Below are 24717 nucleotides of genomic sequence, written 5' to 3' on the forward strand. Positions count from 1 at the left end.
GTGCCAAGGCAGCAGAAAGAAGCTTTATTCTACCATATCCCCCTCCCCACCTTCTCAAACCCTGAAAAATGTTACAGTGACTGGTTGGTATTGGGACTGGCTTTATCATGGCTCCCTAGGACCTTTTATGGTGCCAGAAATTTATCTCAATTGATCCCACAAGCCCTCTGTCTTTTGGCACAAAGGACATTTACCTCAAAAAAAAAAGTGTTATTTTTCTAGGTAGGAAGTTGTAGAAAAGGGAAAGGGGAAATTTTCAAAAGCCAGACACCTGCTTCATGGGGCATATACCTAGCTGCCCCTTAGCCCTTCTAAAAGACCTAATAAGCACACAAAATCTCTAAGGGCCACCCAACTCTCAGAGTCTGTAATTCATTCTTGATGCAAAAAAATTGGGCAAGTTGAGATGAAAGAGAAGTATACTACAATAGGAAAGGGTGACTCTTCTCTTCTACTCACCTAGGGAAGACACAATAGTTGCCAGGAGAATCACACTGTAGCATTCTTTGTCATTCACTTAGCCCTTAGCATGTGTAGCTTTGCATTATGGTTTGTCTTTTCATTTGCTCATTCAACATTTATTGAATGTCTATTATATGCAATCTACGAGGCTTTGGGGAGAAAAAAGGATAACTAAAAAATGATACCTGCCCTCACAAAGATTCCAGACTAATAGGGACAGTAAGATATGTGCTCAGATAAATATAATGCCAGTTGATATGAGCAAATAAAAAGGCATTTTACAATGTGTCAAACTTTGTGCCTTAGCCCTGGGGATACAGAGAGAAAAGTGAGAGTCCCTAATGCGAAGGAGATTGCTTTCAAATGGGGAAGTAAACACATATCGGAAGCTCTATGTGCCTAGAATGGTTTCAGAGTATAAGGAGATGAGATAAGGAAGCAATATAGCTAGGTACCCCCACCTGAAATAGATACTGAAATCCGTGAGGGAAGAGAATGTGTCTTGGGCTTCTTTATATCTCCCTAATAACAATAATACCTATAATAATACTATTATTATATGGACTGTCTCTGTGCATCGACTTTTCCACTTAAATCTCCTTCATGCACAAGTGTCTTTGTGCACACTCATCTATCATAGATGAAAACGCATAAAGTCAATCGTCATCCTCGGTTACCGAGAGACGACTACTATTATATACCTATATATATATAGACTACTACTATTATATACCTAAATATTTATATTATATACCTAAATATGTACCTAATTATAAATTACATGACATATACAAAATAATAAAAATTCCTAATAATAACTGAATTTTATTTAGCACCATAAGATTTGTCATCATTAATAATACTAGTAAAAGGGGCAGCTAGGTAGCACAGTAAAGAGAGAGCCAGATCTGAAGTCAGGAGGACACCTGGGTTCAAATTTGACCTCAAAAACTTACTCTCTGTGTGACCCTGGACAAGTCACTTAACTTCAATTACCGGTACTGCTGTTCTGCCATGGAACTGATACTTAACAACAATCCAAAGGCAGAAGATAAGGATTTTTTTTAAGTATAAGAAATTGGATAAAATAAAAATATTGGTCAGGTGAGAGAAGAACTGGGGCAGGTCTATGACTCAGTGGATAAAATATTGGTCCCATACTCAGGAAATAAATGAATGAATAGAAATAAAAAATGAATGCCCTACTCTGAGTAAGTTCATCATAATTCACTCTCTGTGATCTTATCTTACTGCCTCCCCCCTATTCCTTTGGCACAGAATTTATCAGTTGATGTGAAAAGAATAAGCAGAACTTTGTCAATAAACATTAAACACCTACTATGTGCCAGGTGCTATGCTAAGTTCTAGGAATGCAAAAAAAGAGGAAAAAGACTGCCTGCCCCTAAGGAGCTCCCAATCCAAGAGGAGACACAAGCAAATACACACAAATAAAGTTTTTCAGGAAAAGTAGGAAAGGCACTAGAATTCAGAGGAAGACTTCCTCTAGAAGATGTAATTTTAGGCAGAACTAAAAGAAGGCTCAGGGACCCAGAAGGTGAAGCTGAGGAGGGGAAGCATTTCAAATATGGGGGCAGCCAGAAAAAAAAAAATATATATATATATATATATATTCTGCTGCTGTATGTACACACACATAGTTGTGTACATTTAAAGATTGCCTACTTCAAGGTAATTCTGGAGAGACAAAGAATGTTAGAGATTAATATATCATTAAAGAGATGGAGGATCTTATTCGTGGAATCTCAAAGAGACTCTTGTCACTGGATCAAAATTGTCCATGGTGGGAAGGTGTAAGAAGACTGGACGGGGGCACATTATGGAGGGCTTTGAATATCAAGCAAAGGAATTAGCCACTCTCTGAGAATTCAGTAGCTTTTGATTTTTCTAAAACTTAAAAAACTATACAATTCTCCTGGAATTTTAAAAAGAATTTGCTAATAGCTTTTTCCTTAACAGGTGGTTCTGCTCATACTGATTTTTGTTCTCAGAGAGAGGATCCAGTTGACAGTAGACCTTTTCCAAGTAACGAGCAAAACCATCAGCAATACCCCCTTCTTGCTCCTCCAGCCACTGTGGACATTTATAATTCTCATTTTCTTCTGGGTGCTATGGGTTGCTGTCCTGCTGAGTTTGGGAACTGCAGGTGAGTGGCCAGTGTTTTCTTTCCTCTAATTATCAACCAGAAAAAAGAACTCCTTCATGTATATAGATATATGTATATATGTTCATGTATATACATAGGCAACTAAGCATAGAGCACCAGATCTGGAGCCTGGAGGACCCGAGTTCAAATTTGGCCTCAGACACTTCCTAACTATGTGACTGTGGGCAAGTCACTCAACCCCAGTTGCCTAGCCCTTGCCACATTTCTGTCTTAGAATAGATTCTAAGGGAGAAGATAAAGGGTTATTTTTTAGGTATATATATGTATGTATATATTAAATTATTATATTTTATATTTATGTATTTTCTATTTCTATATGAAATATATTTAAAGTATATACATAAAAGCCTATGTACTTTTATATATGTAAATTTTCTTTTTAATACATTTTATAATTTATATATTAAATATAAAGATATATATATAATTTTGTATACATATAAAAGCATAAACACATAAAAGCATATATATTATATATACATACATATACATACAACTATATACATGCATGTATGTGTATATGTGTACATGTATGTTTCTCCATAAAACCAAATCAATACATTAGCCATTGAACTGGAACATCTATAACAAGAAATACAATATAAATATATGCATAAAATATGTACCTTTAAAGGATGCCTACTTCATGGTAATTCTGTACAGCCTCAAAGAATATTAGAGATTAATATGATATTAAAGAAGATGATCTACCTGGAAATAACACTATCAAATGTCTTTAGGTTGATCCTTGCCTCAAGCTGGTTAGCCAGCTGATAGGAAGTTTATTAGAGGGTGAGAAAGAAGCCAGAATCACAATAATAATAATAATAATCAATTATATAATATATTAAGGTTTGAAAATCACTTTATCCACATTATCTTTTTTAATCCTCCCAACAAACATGGATGCTATTATAGTCCTCATTTTATAGGGGACAAAACTGAGGCTGAATGAAGTAACTGGCCAACCTGGGGTGACTTATGAAATATCTGAGGCAGATTTTGAACTTGGGTCTTTGGGAAAATCATTTAATCTCTCATTGGTTCAGATGCTCTAAGACTGTGCAGAGCTGGTAAAGGTACCAACTGATATTGATAGAGGAATTTTCCTTACTTGGAGTTCCCTGCACCAAGAAAACATATATTTGATATCACATTGTTTCATTTCATTTTAAAATTTCATTTAAAAATTTTTTTAAATTTAATTTAAAATTTAAAAAACAAAAACAAAAAGCAGGTGTCAGAAGATGAAAATTGAGTGAGCAAAGAAATTCCGGTTCATGAATCCCAAAAGGTAAAAATTCACTCAGTTGTATCTGTTCTAAATAGTGGTAGAAATTCTCCTTAGTCATCTTGCCAAGCCAAACCCATATATAGCCCTCTGTTTGGTTTAACAAGGACCCAGGATAAAGTTATAGAATCATTGATTCAGAGCTAGAAGGGGTCTTAGAGGCCATCAAGTCTAACTCCCTCATTTTTTGTTACTTTTTTTTTTAATTCAACCCTTCCCTCCCCTTCCTACACCATAGAAGGCCACATCAAGCAAAATATATAGATTGTCTTTCATGTTTCCACTTTTCAGTTCCTTCCCTAGAGGATATTAAATCTGTAGCTGTATATAATGTTCCTTTGGTTCTACCCATTTCACTATTCTTTATATCATGTAGTTCTTTCCAAGTTTTATCAAAAATTAATCTGCTCATTATTTCTTATGGCCCAGTAGTATTTTGTCATTTTCATATACCACAATTTGTTTTGCTATTCCCCAATTGATGGACATCCCCTCGATTTCCAGTTCATTGCTGCCACAAAGAGAGCTGCAATAAATATTTTGAAACATATTAGTTCTTTTCCTTTTTCTCTGATCTCTTTGGCAGATAGACCCAGCAATAATATTGCTAAGTCTAAGGACATATACAGTTTTATAGCTTTCTGGGTGTGATTCCAAATTGCTCTCCTGAATAGTTGTATCAGTTCACAGTTCTAGAAACAGTGTATTAGTGGCTCTACTTTTCCACATCCCTGCCAACATTTGTCATTTTTTCCTTTTGTCATTTAGCCAATCTGTTAGATGTCAGATGATAGCTCAGAATTGTTTTTGTTTGCATTTCCCTAATCAGTAGTAATTTTTTTAGTTTTATCTTATTATAAAAGTATTTCATTTTTACCAATTACATGTAATAACATATTTCCACATTAGTTTTCTGAAGTCATATGATCTAAATTGTCTCTTTCTCTCCCCCTTCCTAGAGCTGGCAAGCATTTTGATCTGGTTTATGCATGTATTATCATGCAAAACATTTTTCCATGTTGTTCATTTTTGTAAGAGAATAATTGGATAAAATCAAAACCCAAATAAACTAAAGTGGAAAATCATATGCTTTGATCTGCATTCCAACTCCAACAGTTCTTTCTCTGGAGGTGGATAGCATTCTTTGTCATAAGTCCTAGATCATTGTATTGCTGAAAAGAGCTATTACAGTTGATCATTCCACAATATTGCTGTTACTGTGTACAATGTTCTCCTGGTTCTGTTTATTTCACTCTGCATCAGTTCATGTAGATCTTTTCAGTTCTTTCTGAAATCATCCCGTTCATCATTTCTTACAGCACAATAGTATTCCAACACTGTCATATACCCCAATCTGTTTGACCATTCCCCAATTAATGACCATCCCTTTAGATCATTTTTTTCATGTACCTATATATGGCTTTGATTTCTTCATTCAAAAAATAGCTGTTCATTTCTTTTACCTATTATATCAATTGGGGATGGCCCTTATTTTAGTCAATTTGACAAAATTCTCTATATAGTTTTTATATGAGACCTCTATCTGAGAGGCAAATTTCCACCACCAATTTTATGCTTTTCTTCTAATCTTGGAAACATTTGCTTTATTTGTACACCCCTCCATTTCTAAAATATTTATTTATTTATGTAACATTGAAATATTCAGTTAATGCTCTCCCTCCTTTCCCTCTCTCATTAGAGAAGGTGTAATTTGACTAAAAGATAACATGTATATATAAAACCATGTTTTAGTTCTATTTATCAGTTCCTTCTCTAGAGGTAGACATACTCACATCATTCTTCAAAGAATATTTCAGTTGGTGTAAATAACATTTTCTTAGTTCTGCTTGCTTCACTCTTGATAATTTCATGTAGATCTATCCATTTAAAAAAATTAACCTGTTCATAATTCTTACAACAGAGTAATATTCCATCACAATCATATGCCACAACTTGTTTAGCCATTCCCCAACTGATGGGCATCCTTCAATTTTCTTATTTGCTGCTATTAGTATTTTAGAACAGAGAGGTTCTTTTCCTTTTTCCTTGATCACATTAGTATTGTTGGGTCAAAGAGTGATACCCTTCATTTTTTACAGATGAGGATACTAAGTTAAGTGACTTAAGTCTTTCAGGCTCTGCCTTAAACTGAGAGGACCTGGCTTCTTCAGTCTGTGTCTAGGTAATAAAACAATAGCAGATGAAGCTTGACTGCCTGCCATTAGGGGTGAGTGAGGACAAGCTAGGGACATCTCAGATGGGTGATGAGCCTTCCCTTAGCCATCCCCTCTCTTTGTTGCTCCTTCTTGATAATGCCCATCCATGGTGCAACTCCTCTCATTGCCAGGATCTCCAGCTTTGGACCTTAGCCATTCTCTTTTCTCTGGAACCTATTTTGAGTTTTGTATTTTGAACATCAGATAGACTTTTACTCACTGTCTGAAAATCTTTATCTTCACAGAATCTGCTAATTTAATCAATCAAAATGCATTTATGAAGTGCCTCTGATGTATCAGGCACTGTTCTAGGCATCCTAACAAAAATTACAAATCAAGCCTGCTTTCCAAAAATTTATTGATTCTATTGATTCTAAGATGGAAGGTAAGGGTTTACAAAAAGTTCTGGGTGTCAGTCGATTATGTCATAGATTCATAGATTTAGAGTTGGAAGGAACATGAGAGAGACAGGCAGAAACAGAGACAGAGAGATATTAGACGAGTGATTTCATTAGCACAGGGAACTTCAGGGAGAAGAAAGTTCCTACACCAGTGCAGGCTCTAATTTTTCTTCTTTTAGAGTTGCCTAAAGCACTAAAATATTAAATGACCTGCCCAGGATATGATGAGTTGGATATAAAATTTAAATGTCTTCCTGGTGGTAATAATGATGATGATGATGATAAGCAATAGTAATAATAATAATAAATAATTTATATTGTACTTCAGGGTTTGCAAAGAACTTTATAAATATCTCATTTTATAATAAATGTACCCTCTCAAAAAAAAAAAGTGAGGTAATTAAATCCAGAGTAGTTGGGAAGGGAAAGCATTAGCAAATGAAAGGAACAGAAAAGGCTTCATGTAGAAGGCAATCCTTGAGCAAAATCTTGAAGAAAGAGCATTCTAAAAGGTGGAAACGAGGACTAAATGCATTTCAGGTATGGAGGATAGTCAGTGCAAAGGCATGATAGGAGATGGAGTTTCATATAGGATGAACAGAGAGAAAATCAAGTTTTGCTGGACCATGGAATACATGAGAGGGAATTACTATATCTGTTGTTCAATTGTTTCAGTCATGTCCTCCTCTTAATGATCCCATTTAGAGTTCTCTTGGCAAAGATACTGGAGTAATTTTGCCATTTCCTTCTCCAGTTCATTTTACAGATAAGAGAACCGAGGCAAAGAGGATTAAGTGTCTTGTTCAGGGTCACATAGCTAGGAAGTGTCAGAGACCAGATTTGAACTCAGGAAGATGAGACTTCCTGATTCCAGGTCTGGCATTCTATCCATTGTTGTCACCTACTATATGAGGTCTAAAATGAGACTCTAGGTCAAAATATAGAAAAATATATGTTACGGGTTCAAGGGATGTTTTCTGAACTTGCCAATGCATTTAAAATAGCTGAGCCAAAATAACCCATAGATGTTCCTGAGGAAGCACAAGCATTCCTTTCATATCAAAATAAAATTTTCAGGTAGTCCTTGAACTTAAAGACATAATTATTGCTTCTGAGAGTCACTAGAGAGCCCCCATAGCATTAGATCAGGTCATCGTCCATTCTGGGTGTCGGGGGCAGCAAGGTGGCTCCATGGATTGAGAGCCAGGCCTGAAAATGAGGTCCTGGGTTCAAATTTGACCTCAGAGACTTCCTAACTGGGTCACCCTGGGCAAGTCACTTAACCCCCACTGCCTAGCCCTTACTGTCTTGCCTTAGAACCAATACCTAGTATTGATTCTAATAAGGAAAGTAAGAATTTTTGTAAAAAAAAAAATTCTAGGTCAATTATGTTAGGATCTGGAGTTGGGAGGGACATTCTAGAGGCCATCTAGTCCAATCATTCATTCTGTACCTGAGAACATTGGGCACCCAAAGAGACAAAGTGGTTTAGCTATGGCCACAAACATAATAAATTAGCACTGAGCCAAGATTCATAAAATCACAGAATCTCAGAGTTAGGGGACCGCCTGGTCCATCTCATCCCCAAACACAAATCTCTTCTACAGCCTCAAGGACCAGGGGGAGCTTTTACCTGAAGACCTCCGGCTCATCATTACCTCCAGAGGAGCTCATTCACCTTTTGGATAGCACTAATTGTGTAGTTTCCCCTTAGATCAAGCCAAAATCCACCTCTCTATATGGCCCACTTATAACAATAGCTTATTTCTCTGGGTTTGAATCTTCCTCCATGGGTCAGCTTTTCAAATAATATAACTAAATATTCTCAAACAAAATACCTGAAGAGAGTTCTTATGTCTCCCCCAAGTCTCTTCTTCTCCTCCCTCACCACCCTTTGTCTCTGTGATTGCCATGATCTCCAGAGTTCCATTTTAAGGAGAAGGAAATCTCATTTCTTTCTACCTGGCTGCATCCCTTTAGGTCTTCTCTAAATGATTTCTCCACCATGCCCCTGAATTAAATCCACACCCCCATCCATTTCAGCTTCCTTTTGTATGTTATCTCTTCCCATTAGACTGTAAACTCCTTGAGGGCACAGACCATCTTTCTTTATTTGTATTTGCACCCCCAGTGCCTAGTACAGTGCTTGGCACATAGTAGGCATTTAATAAATGTCTGTTGACTGTTGATGCCAGGCTAAGCATACTCACTTCCTTCCCTCACCATCTTGATTTTCCTCCTTTTGATGGATGGTCTTTAGCTTATCAACATTCAGGCTAAAATTTGATACCCAAAACTGAGCCAAAACTCCAGCTACACTGCCTGGGTTCTTGTTTTGTCTTTTCATGTGAGTTTCCAGTCTTCCCAACTAGAGAATGGGCTTATTGTCTCCTGGGACCATGCCTTCTAATTCTAGTGTTAAGCTCAGTGTCTTATAACCATGATATCTTCCATCCCAAAGGACTGCATTGATGAAGAAAACACTATCACTTCTCTGGGATTTACGTGACCAGAGCTAGCAAGGGGGCAGTAATTTCTGTGTCATTAACACATGGTAAGGCTCAGTGAGGGTTTATTAATGATGCTATTAAATCAGAATCCCAAGCCTTAGCAAGCCTGTTGTCCCAATTCCTAGTTAACATGGCTGATAGAGCACTAGACTTGGAGTCAGAAAGACCTGAATTTGAATCTTACCTCTGACACTTATTAGATGTATAACCCTAGGCAAGTCACTTAACTTTTCTGTTCTTTGATTTCCTTATCTCTAAAAGAGTTTGCTGGACTCGGTAGCCTCTAAGGTCCATTCCTACCCTAAAAACATGATCCTATAAACATAGTGAAAATAAATAAGAGGTAATAAATAATGGCTTTCTTTTGAATCAGGGTTTGGAGAGAATAGCTCCTAAATCTCATGTAGTCCTTTAACTAAAGTAAATTAATCTTTGTATGCTTGTGTGCTAACTCAGCCCCATGAAGCACTAGCCATGGAGGCTGTAGAAGTCAGACTTCTGTAAGAATTAAAATTAAATCTCAAATAGTAAAATATTCTATTGTAGGAGATTTATTAATGATCATTAGAAATAAAGGAATAAAGGGATTCAAAAATGAAGACCATGTGCCCATGGCTGATTAGCCCATTTAAAATCCCTGCACTTAACTTCCCACCACCATCATGCTGGCTGCAAGCCCAAGAAAAAGAGGCAAGAGGACCACCCACTCGCTAATATCCTCTGTCTACAGGAAATATGTAACGACAGGAAGTCAACAGACTCCCAGGAAAGGTAGTTCTTTTTTATGGTAACAGATTTTCAATTATACACTTGGAGAGGAGAAGTGGGGAACATGAATTTATTAAGTGTCCAAGCACTCTCAGATATTATCTCATTTGATTTTTAGAGGGCTGTGATACTCCCAGACATATTCCTTCTATTGCTAACAGGACAGTCCACTTGCATCTTCTCTCTTTGGCCATCACCCCCATTCAGTAGCCCTGTTCTTCCCAGACATCATATGGCTCTCCTCTTCCATTGATGAAGATCAGTCTCAGATGCATAAGGAGGAAGTTAGGTGGCTCAGTGGATAGAGGGCTGGGGCTTGAGGTCAGGAAGACCTGAGTTCAAATCTGACCCCAGACACTTACTAGCTGTGTGACCCTGGGAAAAGCACAACTTCAGTCTGTCTTATTCCACTGGAAAAAGGAAATGGCAAACTACTTTAGTATCTTTGCCAAGAAAATCTTGCAACTGTATGGTCCACAGGTTGGATACAACTGAGTTGACTGAACAACTACAGCAGCATCCTTAGTGAAAGTCTTAGAAAATTGCCTGGGTTCCTGAGAAGTTAGGTGAATTGACCAGAATCACACAGATAATGTGAGTCAGGGGAAAGACTTGAACTCAGGTCTTCCCAAATCTAAGGACTGCTCTCTCTCCTTGCCTTACATGATAACTAACAATCAGCAAGTCTGGAATGAGGAGAACAATTTACATGGTGACCATAACCACATTAAGGGCATCAACACTGAGAGATTTCAAGAACATTAGTCATCAGTTTACTGATGGATGGTGATGACAGAAGACCAATGGTATCCCTCTTGCCTCTTGGCAGAAAGGTGGTATACTTTGGGTTATGGCATAAGGCATACATTTTTAGACATGACTGATGGGTCGTGTGCCTACAAAGGATTAATGATGTGCCTCAGTCTCTTGGCAGAAAGGCCGTGGACTCTAGGAGGAGCATAAGACATACATTTTTGGACGGTTTAGTCAGTTTAATGAGACAACAAACATTTAAGTGCTTACTATGTGCCAGAAACTATATTATGCTTGGCAAATACAAAAAAGCCAAGAGCGTGGTCCCTACCTTTCAGTAGCTCACCTTTTAATCGGGGGATCGACATGCAAAAAAATTGTACATTTGTTGTTGTTCAGTCACTTTCAGTTGTGTCTGGTTCTCTGTGACCCCATTTGAGGTTTTCTTGGCAAAGAGACAGGAATGGTTTTCCATTTCCTTCTGTTCATTTTACAGATGAAGAAGTGAGGCAAACAGGGCTAAGTGACTTGGCCAAGATCACATAGCTAGTAAATGTCCAATGTAGATTTGAACTCATGAAGATGATGCTTCTGGACTCCAAGCCCAGTGTCCTATCCATTGTGTCATTTATTTGCTCGTCTTCTGGGATACTTTATTCTGAAGCCTCACTATAGTGTAAAGTTGACTCAGGGTCTTCAAGACAAGGCCAGAAAAGTCCCAACTGTAGCAAATTCTACCAATCAGAAAAAACTTGGTGGATAATCCTGGCAACAACCTGAAACTGGTAAGATGGGCTATCCCACCACAAAGGGACATCTTGGATGCCTTTTGGCCAAAGTCGCAAACCCTCTCCTTTCAGAGACCAAAGGAAAAGTGAGAGGAAGAGGTCTGACCCATGGGTAGAACCCTTCATATGTAAACAGGTTCCTCAAGAAATATGCACCTCTCATTAGATAACGGCATTTTTTTTGTTTTTTATATTCATTTTTTATTATTGTAAAGATATTATAGTTTACCAATTATATGTAATAATAAATCTCTACATAAATTTTCCTAAGTTAAAGGATCTAAATAGTCTCCCTCCTTCCCTTCCTCCTCCCTCCTGGAATGGGCAAGCAATTTGATCTGGGTTATACATGTATTATCATACAAAAAACATATCTATGTTATTCATTTTTGTAAGAGAATAATCCTATAAAACCAAAACTCCAAAATATAAACACAAATAAATGAAAGTGTAAAATCATATCCTTTGATCTATATTCTGACTCCACAGTTCTTTCTCTGGAGGTAGATAGCATCCTTTGCCATAAGTCCCCCAGAATTGTCCTGGATCACTGTATTGCTGAGAGTAGCTAAGTCTTTCACAGCTGATCATTCCACAATAGTGCTGTTATAGTGTACAGTGTTTTCCTGGTTCTGCCTATTTACCATGCATCAGTCCATGTAGATTTTTCCAGTTCTTTCTGAAATCATCCTGTTCATCATTTCTTATAGCACAGCAGTATTCCATCACCATCACATACCACAATTTGTTCAGTCATTCCCCAGCTGATGGACATCTCCTCGATTTCTAATTCTTTGCCACCACAAAAAGAGCTGCTATAATATTCTTGTACAAGTAGGTCCTTCCCCTTATTTTTTCATCCCTTTGGGATACAGACCTAGTAGTGGTATTTCTGGATCAAAGGATATGCATTGTTTTATAGAACAGGGCATTCTTTAAAAGATGCTGCAGTAACAGGCAGACCATCAGCTCTTTGCACATTTTGTATAATCAGGCAAAGGGATTTGGGTACTGGAAAACACCAGCAAGATGTGGAAATGTTGAGTTTCACATCCTCTTCTTCCCCCTTCTGAAGTCTGGGGTTCTTGGAAGCTCATGAAAAGCAACTAAAATGGGAGGTAAATATATTTGCAACTTTTGAACTGTGTCAGTTGATGGAAAGAATTAATATTTGACATGCATAAAACCCTAAAAGGTGAAATATGATAGGCATCAAGGTAGGTTGGGTGTTTGTTTCTTGAATAGATGGGTTCATTGGAAATGGGATGTTATCAACCCACGAAACAGCTAATAAAATTCCTTGAGGATTAAAGCATTGGTATGCCCAGTTCCTTCTGGGACTGATTAATCAATGGATGCCTCTGTGCTCCCAGGCACTCAGTAATAATGCTTACTCACTGACCGAAATGGAAAAATCGGACCAGAAACTGCAGTAACCCCAGGAATCCAGCAGATGCTGTTGTTGTATTGAAAGGGATGAACCCAGCTGCGTTCAACTTCTGAGTCCCTCCCGCTGCCCACATCACCAGTCTCTGGCAGCCTTGCCCTGGCCAAGTGGAGGACTGGGCAACTTCTGAAGGTTTTTCTTTTTCTATCTGTGGGGTGGCTCAGAGGGATGAGCACAGCTATTGTCCCGAGCAGGAGAAGTTAGAAGGACTGTATGTAGGGTACCCAGAATATGAGAAGTTCAAATGTGAAAAAGAAAGGGGACCCTGGGACCTGTTTGCCTAATGACAACAGTCTTGTAAATGGAGATTGCTCCAAAAATCAGCTGGACTCAGATTCAACAAAATGACCAGCTTTGATCTTGGAGAACAGATAATGAACCACAATTATCTCCTTTTCAAGAAGAGAGAAGAGGGAGTATAGGGGGGAAAATATCATGTATGGTGGCACTTTTGTGGTTTTGCTTAATTTTATTCTGTTAAAAGGGAAGGTTTTATTATCCCTTTCATTAAAGGGGATAGTGGAATATAGTATCAGAAAATAAAGGGAGGGAAAGGTATAGGATTCTAGAGTAAGAGATAGAGAAGGACTTGGCAATCATCTAGTCCAACCTTATTTCCTATATTTAGAGATTATCGAATTCAGAATTCCTATTTTATGGATGAGTGAAGTCCAGAGTGATTAAATAATCTGCTCAGGGTTGTCACGGAGGTAGCAGAAGATCCAGGAACAAAACAAAGGGTTTTTGTCTCTCCGTCCAGTGTTTTTCTGTTATGATCTCCCCCTCCCACTTTCTGGGAGTCCATCTGATCTTGTCTGAACCTCTCCAGAGTTCTGGCCCCATCTTGGGCTTTTTCTATAAAGTAGCTGACCTTCTAACTTGGCAGCAAAGGGCTCTTGATTGTACAAACAAACTCTGGGGTATAGGAGAGGGCAGTCGTGTCACAGGCACAAATATATGCCCACCCACCAGCGGTTGGCAATCTTAGACATTAATTTCCAGGCTTTCACAGTAAAGTCAGGACTCCTGATTTTTGGTCATTTTTTGGTTGTTGTTCTGCAGCCTGAAGAGTAATTCTCTCCACACATACCTACCTGACCCCATACACACAAACAAACACACACACACATCCCTGAGGGAAGAGAAAGGCCAGCCAGAGGCTATAAGCATCCACAAAAGTGAACCAAAGAAAGGAAAAGTCAACCACCTGGGAGAGAGCCCTATGCTGAGGTTCACATGCAAGGGCGGACAGACAACAGATGTGATGCAGTGGAAGCAGTATGATTTGGAGTCAGGATAATTGTTTAGTTGTGTCTGATTCTTTGTAGCCTCATTTGGGGTTTTTTTGGCCAAAAAAAAAATCACAATGGTTCACCATTTTCTTCTCCAGCTCATTTTGCAGATGAGGGAAACTGAGGCAGACAGGGTTGAGAGACTTGTGCAGGCTCACACACCTCAAAAGTGTCTGAGATGAATTTGAACTCACATCTTATTGACTCCAAGTCCAGTGAGCTACCTACTTGTCTAGAGAAAGAAGGGTTCAAATCTTGTCTTGGAAACTTACAAATGGTAGGTCCCTGGCTAATCCCTTACCTTCTGGGAAGTTCAGTTTCCTCATCTATAAAATGATTATTAGCTATGCAAAGATTATATTATAATTATAAAATATGTATTATAAAAATTACTGTTACCTATAAAAAGATTGATTAGCTTAGGCATAGTCCCTGGGGTCCCTGGCTCATCTAAATCTGGGTAAACTTACTGGGGGTTCTGGGGAAGCAGTGTCCTCCTCTGTAAGATTAACGGGCTGGACTAGCCAGCCTCTAAGGTCCCTTCCAGCTCTAGGTCTAAGCAAACATGCACCTCCTGGCACTCTGAAAACCTTAAAGCCACCGATAAATGTCAGCTCTTGTTATTACTACTAGTCTATTTCTTCCTGAAGCCCAAGGAGACCTCCCACTTATCGCTTCTGCACTTGGATTTGCTGCCCCAAAACAGCGACCCCTCGTACGCCTGAGCATGGGTCATTCTACATGGACACACCAGCAAGTACAGCCAAAAGATGGAAGAGATAGATAAAATCTTCATTTTCTTTTTTTATTCAGAGCTTCCTCAACGTCTGAGGAAATCAACATTTATATTATGTGGCAACTAGTCTACTCCCCAGCCCTCTTGTTATTTTAAGCTGATTCCTGGGGAAAAAAAAACAAAACAAAACATGCGATATGTTTCAGGGACTTTGTACTTAAAGTAGAGAGAGAAACTTGGAGGATGAAGCTCAGAGGGATGGCTGGGAATGGAGCTGGATTCAAAGCCCACCTTTCTGGAGCACGGCCATCCCAGGAAAGCCTGCCCATTTATCAGTGCCTTGATTCATGCCCACGGTGCCAGCTGGCCAGGGCAGAAGAAGGGTAGGGTCAGAGATGGAAGGCTTTTTGTCAGCCGCTTCAGCTGTAACATTGCAAAGAATGTCAGGTCTGTTCACAAGAGCCCAGGAAACAAGGAATTCCGGCCATCCCAAGGCCAGGAAAATTATTTTGCAGAACAGCATAATTCTCTTCCCCTGCTTCCTGTCCAAAGAAATGCTGTTGGGAACTTTAGGGAAGCACTAAATTATATAAGGCTGAGTTGTGGCCATTGCAGAAAACAAGAAAATTTCTTTTGACTGTTATTTCCCATTTGCCCGAGCTCCCTGAAAGCAGGGGCTAAGGTATTTTTTTTTAACCTTTCTGTATATCCCTAGCACTTAGGACCATGTCTAATATAGTAGGTGCTTGATAAATGCTCAATGACCAATGGTCCAATTGTCCACCTCTCATATATGTGTGTGTGTGTATATAGAAATTATTAAAATATATTAAATTATATCATATATAATTATTATGTTATAATAAGTTTATGATATATAAAATCTATAAAATTATTAAAATGTATATTAATTGATCTTGATAGGGGCTCTTAAATTATTTTGTGCCATGGACTCCTTTTCAGACCATTTTGTTTTGTTTTTTAAAACCCTTAGCATCCATCTTAGAATTGGTACTAAAGGGGGCAGCTAGGTGGTTCAATGGATGAAGAACCATGGAGATGGGAGGTCCTGGGTTCAAATGTGACCTCAGACACTTCCTAGCTGTATATCCTAGCCAAGTCACTTGACCTCAGTTGCCTAGCCCTTACTGCTCTTCTGCCTTAGAACCAAAACTTAGTATTGATTCTAAGACAGAAAGGTTAGGATAAAAAAAATAATAATACTTGATGAATAAATAGTCACTTAATCCCAATTGTCTAGCCATTACCACTCTTCCATCTTGGAACCAATAGTTAGAATCAATTCTTTTCTTTTTTTTTTAAACCCTTATCTTTAGTCTTGGAATTAATAGTATGTATTGGGCATTAAGAGACTTGCCCAAGTTCACAGAGCTAGGATATGTCTATGGTCACATTTGAACCCAGAACATCCTGTCTCCAGACCTGATTTTCAATCCACTGAGTCACCTTGCTGCTCCCAGACCATTTTTAAATGCATAAAATAAGATACATGAAATTACCAAGGAAATAAGTGTAAAATACAGAACCCCTTTGTGGAGATGGGGGTGGTCCACAGGTGCTATACATTATACATTTATCAATTTTTGCAATGTAGCCATGAGTCTGGCTGATTTGTTTTTTTCCTCTAAAAATATTGACATTTCGAAGAGGGAGGGAGAGGGATACTGGGGGTTACCATGTCGTAAAAAGCAGTAGATAATAATAAAAAATAAATAATAATAAATTATTATATCATGATAATAAATAAAAATAAAAACATAGTAGAAAATAATAAAAAGTTTTAAAGAGCAATAATAAAAACTTATTTTTTAAAGAAATTGTTATCAAAATATTAGAAAAAACAAATGCACAGACCCCAGATGAGATCTTGTTAAGACCTATTCAGGACTCCATAGGGTTGCAATCCGCCTTGACAAAAGGAGTTTCTACATTGGGATTTTCCTACCCTGATATAATCACAGATCACTTATGCAAAGCAATGTAGATTCAAAGACAAAATAGTCTCTGCTTTTCAGGAACTTACTTTCTCCTTGAAGATTTAACTGATTGCTAAAAAATAGTCTCTGAATAGAAACCCAGAAGAAAAACAACTGCTTGATCACACGGGTCGATGGGGATATGACTGGGGATGTAGATGCTAAACGATCACCCTAGTGCAATTATCAATAATATGGAAATAGGTCTTGATCAATGACACATATAAAACCCAGTGGAATTGCAGTCAGGTACGGGGGAGGGGGGGGACAGGAAGGGGGGAAAGGAGGGAAAGAACATGATTCATGTAACCATGAGAAAATATTCTAAGTTAATTAAATAAAATTTTCCAAAAAAATGAAATAGTCCCTGAAGAACAAACAGGGGGCAGACCTAGAGATAGGAGGTCCTGGGTTCAAATTTTACTTCAGACACTTCCCGGTTATGTGACCCTGGGCAGGCCACTTAAGTCCACTTTCCTAGCCCTTGTCATTCTTCTGTCTTAGAGTTAATAAGTTAAGACAGAAGGTGAGGGTTGGGGAAAAAAAAAGCAGAGCATGAATAAGATCTATTGTCCTCTGGCACCATTTTCTCAATAGCCAACATAGCACAAAAGAGGCTAAAACATCATTTCTTTGACCCTACAGGTACTGCACAAGTGATGGCAGGAGGACGCGTGGAATATCAGCTTCTTTCTGGCATTCGATATATGTGGTGGTACCATTTAATTGGGCTTATCTGGACTAGTGAATTTATACTAGCCTGCCAACAAATGACCATCGCTGGGGCAGTGGTCACCTGCTATTTCAACCGGTAGGTACAATTTCAACTGGTGGGTACAATTTCTCTTCTCTTCTCCTGTTAGGGAGAAGATAAGAATCTCAGAAGAAACATTTTAGAACTATGGGATGGAACCAGGTTCAGTAGAGGAAAATAATTAACTGGTGCATAACCCTTTAAAGTTTATGACCCTCCTGGAAGGGTACTATTGTCCCCAGTTAACCGAGGTGGAAGTCAAGACTCAGAAACTGGCCCAAAGTCATCCAATCCAATAATCCAGTAAACACTAATTATGTGATTAGCCTTTTTCAACAGTGCCTGGCATATAGTAGGTGCTTAATAAATGCTTGTTTATTGATTAAATAAGACATATGCTTTCAGATACTTCTCAGGCTCCATCTGTACAGGTGACATGTCAAACGAAGAATAATTTTCTCTTTTTTTTTTACTTTCTTATCTTAAAATATACAAGGATCCATTTTTTGCTGGATTCATATTTTAGCTTTAAGACTTATACCTCATTATGCTGTTGAATGGTAGCAAGTATGCATCATATAAATAGAGTATCTTCATTATTAAAAAATATATTTACAAGGAATCATCAACCATCTTCATAATATTTTTTGACTCACCAAAAACCATTTCTGGAGCAATTTTTCACTTCTCTATTCCACAACAAGCCTTTATTAAGTCCCTACCTCGTTACTGCTTGGGATTATATCTCAAGATAATTAAAACTCTGAGAGGAGGACCCTGGATCTAAGATTCATACATCATGATTCATTTCTACAGCCACCATTTAATCAAACGATTCCGGCTCTTAAGAGGTTTTTCTCTCTGACCTTGGCACAGCCCTGCCTCTCTGTTTTCTATTTGATGTTTCAAGGCTCATTCTTATCTCATGGTTTCAGTCCTGGAGGCAGTCACTGCCTGTGTGTGGAGAGGCAGATTGTACCCATCCCAAGGATTTAACACAGTCAAAGCATATTCATCAATGTTATTTACGTCATGCAAGTTTCAAGAGTCCAAACAAACCAGGACATCAAGTCTCGTGTTAAAGTCAACCAGTCCCATTGGCTTTTATTTTTTAATCCTTCGCTTGGGAAGGGTTCAACTGAGAGCCACATGGATGATGAAAGGTCTGGGAAATAAAATCTCCACGAGAGATGAAAGGAACTGGGATTATTCCGCCTAGGGAAGAGAAGCTTGAGGAGTGACTTCATAATGGTCTTTGAATGAAGAATGGCAACCAGCTGTCCTGGCTTTGCTGAGGACCAAATATGAGGAAATGTGTTTTAACCTAAGTCCTGCATGGCATGGTTTAAGTTTGGAGAGAGTTTCTTGACAGTTCAAATAATGCGATACCAAGAGAAGTTAAATTTTCTCTTGTGGTCTTCTTTAACAACTGGAGAGATACCCATTCATTGGGTGGGAGAAACAGAATTAAGTTTGGGCTCATTTAAAGCCAGGTAACTTCCCAAGGGATTTCCAAACTTTGTTATTCCAAAGTAGATATTCATTCATTTATTCAACAAACATTTAGTAGATGCCTTTCGTGTGCCAAGCCCTGTACTCAGTGCTGGGTATATAAAAACAAAAAGGGAAATAATCCTTCTTCGGAAGGAGTTTATAGTCCACTGCTGGAAAACATGCACACTTGAATAAACATGGAAAGATGGATAGATGGATGGATTTGCCCTGGGAAGTCCTAGGTTCAAATCCTGCCTGTTACATTCACTAACTGTGTAGCCATGGCCAAGTCTTCTCTACAGTTATAAAATAGGAATAATCATACCTGTAACACCCTCCCTCACCCTGTTATTGCAAGGTTCCAATGAACTAATGCCTGTAAAGTTCCTTGGAAATTTTAAAGTGCTTGTTGTAATATATATGGTAGAACTACAGATCTCTCAGTCATTATAAATTTGACAATATGTTGGTTGAAGTAACCTCCTCCAAAGTACCCCAGTTGTCCATGATTTCTTTATTATGAATAATAACATATTCCATTGACAATATCAAGTAGTAGATAGAGGGGTGACCTTATTCAGGAAGTCCTAGATTTGCAGTCTTGCTTCTGATCTTTACCACTGTTGGGATTAAAATTCTCTGGTGACTATGTCTTAATTTATAATTATTAAGTAATTATAAGCAGGTCAGAGAAAGAAAAAACTTTTACTCTTAACATCATCTATAGTTTTTTGACTCTGGGGAAGTCCTTTAGCATCCCAGCATCCCAGAAAAATTCTCTTAAGTCTGTGAGATAAAGCCTTTGCCATTCTGAATTATTGCAGTGACACTCAAGTCCAGACCAGACCTATCTGAGTTCATCATCACTCTAAATTTTACAGAGTAATTTCCTCAACTCTGTTAGGTTGCAGATATTATCATGCCCATGTCACAGATGAGAAGACAGAGATACAGAGAGGCCAAGGGACTTGTTGATTGCCACATTCCCCCATATTTCCTGTCAAATGAAATGAAAATCTTAAATCATTATATAAATATTAGCTGTAATAATACTATTATTATTGGTCTTCCTAGAAGCTAGATAACCAGAATATATGTCATTTATGTGGATTTTTTTCAAATGTTCTTAAGCAAATATGGAACTATAAAATAAGAAGGTCAATCTAGTCCTCCTTAGGTTAGGTTGAGTCTACTCTTGACCAGTACCTTATTCCTGGGGCTGTGAAGATCATTTATTTGGCCCTGTGATCTGACTAACCAGAGTTCATATGTGATCCCATCAATGTAGAGTCCCTCACCATGTTGTATGTTGTCCTCTAGCCATTCGAGTCCATATTCTGTAGGACGCTTGTCCATATCCTTCCATATCCTTCCGTAACTAACATGCCAGGGTTGAGGGGAGAGGCGTGTTCTTCACTCTAATACCCTCATATATCTCCTGATCTGGAAAGGATGCCAACAGAGCCCAGAGCTATGCATTAGCTATTCCTCTTCTATCTTCTTTCTTGATCATTTATCTCTTTGACGACATCCTTGACTCGGGATCCTCTTCAAAGCTCCTCATTTGTTAGCTGCTCATCCTACCATTTGACTCTATTGCTCTCTAACTGAGACAGTTTTAATTCTTTTCAGACTGTCATATTCTGTGGTCCACAGACATAAAACAACACTCATACGATATCAGTATCATAAAGGCAGATTTTTATTCTTGAGAAAAGTTTGAGGTGATTAAAGAACTTTGTAGATTTTCAAAAGCCATCAGTCTATTCCACTTGGGATGCTAAGTGGTGCAGTGGATAGAGTGCTGGGTCTGGAGTCAAGAAAACTTGAGTTCAAATCCAGCCTCAGATACTTACTATACGACTCTGGCCAAGTCACTTAACCTCTTTCTGGTTCAGATCCCTCAACTGTATAATGGAGCTAATCTCAGGTTTGCTGAGAGGATCAAAAGATATAATATTTATAAAGCATTTAGTGCTTAGTAAATGCTTCTTTTCTCTTTCCTGCTCTACTTCCTTTCTCCTCCACCTTCTTAATTCTGGATCCAACTTAATGTTTAATTGCAATGTTCATTCCAACTGAACAGGTCATCTATCTAATTACATATGAACAGTAGGCATTCTTCAACCCCTTGGCTTTTCTTGTGTACCTACTTAGTTTGACCTAATCATCCACACAGAGTTTATTAGCAGATCTGTTTGTTTGTTTTTTAAGCTCTTCTACCAATTCAAGTTGAAAGAATTTTTTGGCACCTCACCCAGTGACTTGGAGCAATATTGCTATTCTCTCAGGCTGACCTCATCGACCCAGACTGGTCTGTTAGAAGGTTTTAGTGCCCAACATGAGGAGCACGAGTTCTGTTGAGGCTCAGAGAGAGAGAAGGGAATCTTTCCCATAATCAGTATTTCCTTTTTTTATTAACTTAAATCAGTGCGTAGTCCAATTTATGTACAGTTCAGTAGCCCCAGTTTCTATTTGTGTTTGATGCCACTGGTCTAGGTGACGCCTGGGGATCCTTCCACATCTGTGATATTGTGAATAATTTCAGGCTAGCCCAATCCCAAGATCTGGCCATCCATCCCACTCCAGCGCATTCTTCTTTAGGCTAACAACAGAAATAATTCCTCAACTCTTAAAAAATGTCTAAAAAGGTTTTCTTTTAATGCCTTTTGTTTTTATATCAGTCACTTACAGAAATACCAGTCCTTCTCACCTCGCAAAAGAATCCTCCCTTATTACAAAGAAAAACAATTCAATGGAAATAGGTGGCAGTGCCCAGTACAAATGATATGTGCAATCCTCTATTCCTCTAGGTCTTGCCATCTCGCTGCCAAGAAAACTCTCATACTCTTAACCTCTGCACACATACAGAGTTACATTCCTGCAGATTGGGAATAGTTGGAAGTATTCACAAAAGACCTGCTAGTGAGAATAGGACAGAAAGACTGAGGGATAGATAAGTTTGTTTCTGGTGGAATTAAAATAATAAAAGCCCCAATCATCAAAGGAACTGAAAGGGCTGGCCAGAATCTCAGTTAACCCCAGAAGCTGACTTGGAGGAGTAGGCAGATAGAGGCCAATTAAGAGTGCCATTATTAAAATGGAAGCATGGGGGGAAAAAATAATTTACTCACCCCAAAATAACATAACACAGACAGATATCCTTCAAATCCCCTGTCCTAGCTGCTTGGTTCAATGACAGACATGTTTTAGTTCCTTCTTAACTATCCATAACCAGAAATACCACTGATTTTGCAAAGAGTTCATATTTCTATGGACTTTCCAATAAGGCTGGTCTTGTGAGTAAACAAGTTCAATGACTGTCTACATTGTATGATGTCCTTTAGCCTAAGGCAAGTACCTTCCAATCAGGAGATCAAGATATGCTAATCTATCTCGAAGCTTTACCTGGTCAACATTCACTCTGGTTTTCCAGTGAGGGGAGGCAATGAAACTGGCAGCATCACCATATACTCTGCCCAGCTCTGTTCCTTCTCAGTTAAGATGCTTTTACAAATTCAAAATGAAGTCACTATGCTCTACAGTGCTCCTGTGACAAAGAGCTTCCCAGCTTTCCCCTCAGCACCCTGTAGAGGTATTTCCGGAATTTTTCCAGAATTTCCAGAATTCCAGAAATGACTAAGATCTAAAAACAAAAGACATAAAAATCCCTTACTTAGTTTTAAAGGGTGAGGGAGTTGCCTCTGGTGTTTGTTACCCAGAAATAAGAATGCTCCAGAAAGAGATGGGTGGCAGACCCTGAGGGTTGGGCCACCCTGAAATTACTCACAGAATCTCAGAGTTGGAAGGACCCCCTGCCTCCCAACTATTACATTTAGGGAAAATAAGAGGTAGTAGTAGCACTTTTCACCTTACTAATAGGCCAGGACCTATTCCTGATGTAAGGCTTCCAATGCAAATACCCTTCAGCACTTCCTCAAGAACTGGTCTTGTCAGGCTTCCTTTATTTCCTTTTTTGACAGATGACTAAACTGGTTGATCAGGAGAATACCGAAGGTCAGGAATTTTTCGGTATTTCTTTGTCATGGACCCCTTTGACAGTTGGGTAAAGTATATTACGCCTTCTAGGAATAATGTTTTAAATGAGTGAAATAAAATACAAAAGAAATCAATGATATTGAAATAATTATCCAAAAAAAATTTTAAACAAGTTCAAGGACACCAGGTTACAAAGTAGATTTAGTCAGTCAATAAACATTTATTAAGTACCTGCCATATGCCAAACACTGTACTCAGCAGTGGATACAAAAAAAAGGCAAAAGACAGTCCCTGTCTTCAAGGACATCACTATCTGATCTGTTTTTGCCTAGATTTTAGGCAGGCATCTGATAAAAGTATCTCATACTATTTATTCTTATGTGTAAGATGAAAAAATCTGATTAGTACTAACTGGTGGATGGTTCACCAGTGGCACATGGTGGATGTAGAAGGACAAATGGCCTGATCTTGCTAAAAAGGGAAGAGAATAGAATCTTCAAATGCTTAACGAGCAATTCCTTGGACTTGAGCAAAGAATCCACTAGCAATCATAAGTATCCAGGCACTGGAATATGTGTCAGAGACATAAAGACAGAAAAGAAATCACTCCTGCCCTTAAGGATGTTTTGATCTGTTGGAGAACATATATATATATATATATATATATATATATATATATGTAACTAAATGTAAAATATACACCAAGAAAATATAAGATAATTAGTGGGGAGAATAAGGAGGGAGGCACTAGCATCAAGGGGAATTGGAAAAGACCTTTGAGGCAGAAGTGAGGAGAAAGAGAATTCTGTGCAAAGGGGACAGCCTGCAGAAAAGTAAAGAAATGGGAGATGGAATGTTGGGTGGGGAGCACAAGAAAGCCAATTTGCCTGGATGGCAGAGTAGATGAAGAAAGGCCCTGGAGAAGAGGTCTGGAAAGATAGGCTGGTTAGAGTCAGAATATTAAAGGATTTTAAATCCTAAACATAGAATTGTCTATTCTATCCTAGAGGCAAGAGGGAGTACTTAAAGAGCAAGAAAATACCACTAGCCCTGTGCTTTTTGGAATATTCCTTTGGCAACTGTATGTAGAAGGATAGGAAAAGGAAGAGACCAGTCTACTCGTCAATTGGTAGTGAGTTACTGGAGCTTATAAGAGAAATAGCATTGAATAGATAGATCTGGGAGTCGTTGTCTTTGAACCAGTGAAAACTGATGAGATCATTGAGAGAAGGAGAGAAGCGGGCAGAACCTTGGGGCAGAGTCATGGGTTATACCCACACTTAAGAGATGGAATAAAAAAAACAGAGAGATGGAATACAGATAATGAGAGAAGTAGTGGTCTGACAGGTCAGAGGAGAAACAACACAGAACAGTGTCAGGAACACCCAGAGATGAGAGATTATCCAGGAGGAGAAGGTAATAGCGTCATTGGCTGTAGAGAGGTCGAGAAAAGGCTATTGGATTTGACAATTAATAGGTCACTGGTAACTTTAGAGACAACAATTTCAATAGAATGAGTTTAAAAGCCAGATTGCCAAAGACTTGAAGAAAGTGAGAAGAGCTAAATGGAGGCAATGAGTGTAAACAGTTTTTTCCCCCATCTAGGAGTATGACTGTGAAGGAA

The 24717-nt window shown here is 38.4% G+C and overlaps 1 protein-coding gene across 2 annotated transcripts in view; it reads left to right on the forward strand.

The window, feature by feature from the left end:
• The window catches only part of SLC44A3 (solute carrier family 44 member 3), a 103281-nt gene that overhangs the window by 38001 nt on the left and 40563 nt on the right, over positions 1–24717 (forward strand). For both annotated transcript variants that reach the window (XM_007485002.3, XM_001381780.5), the window contains exons 9-10: positions 2440–2626; positions 17492–17657. In XM_007485002.3, coding sequence (XP_007485064.1) covers positions 2440–2626; positions 17492–17657 — 353 coding nt within the window. The remainder of the gene's footprint in view (positions 1–2439; positions 2627–17491; positions 17658–24717) is intronic.

This window comes from Monodelphis domestica, chromosome 2 (assembly GCF_027887165.1).
Source record: "Monodelphis domestica isolate mMonDom1 chromosome 2, mMonDom1.pri, whole genome shotgun sequence".
Lineage (NCBI taxonomy): Eukaryota > Metazoa > Chordata > Mammalia > Didelphimorphia > Didelphidae > Monodelphis > Monodelphis domestica.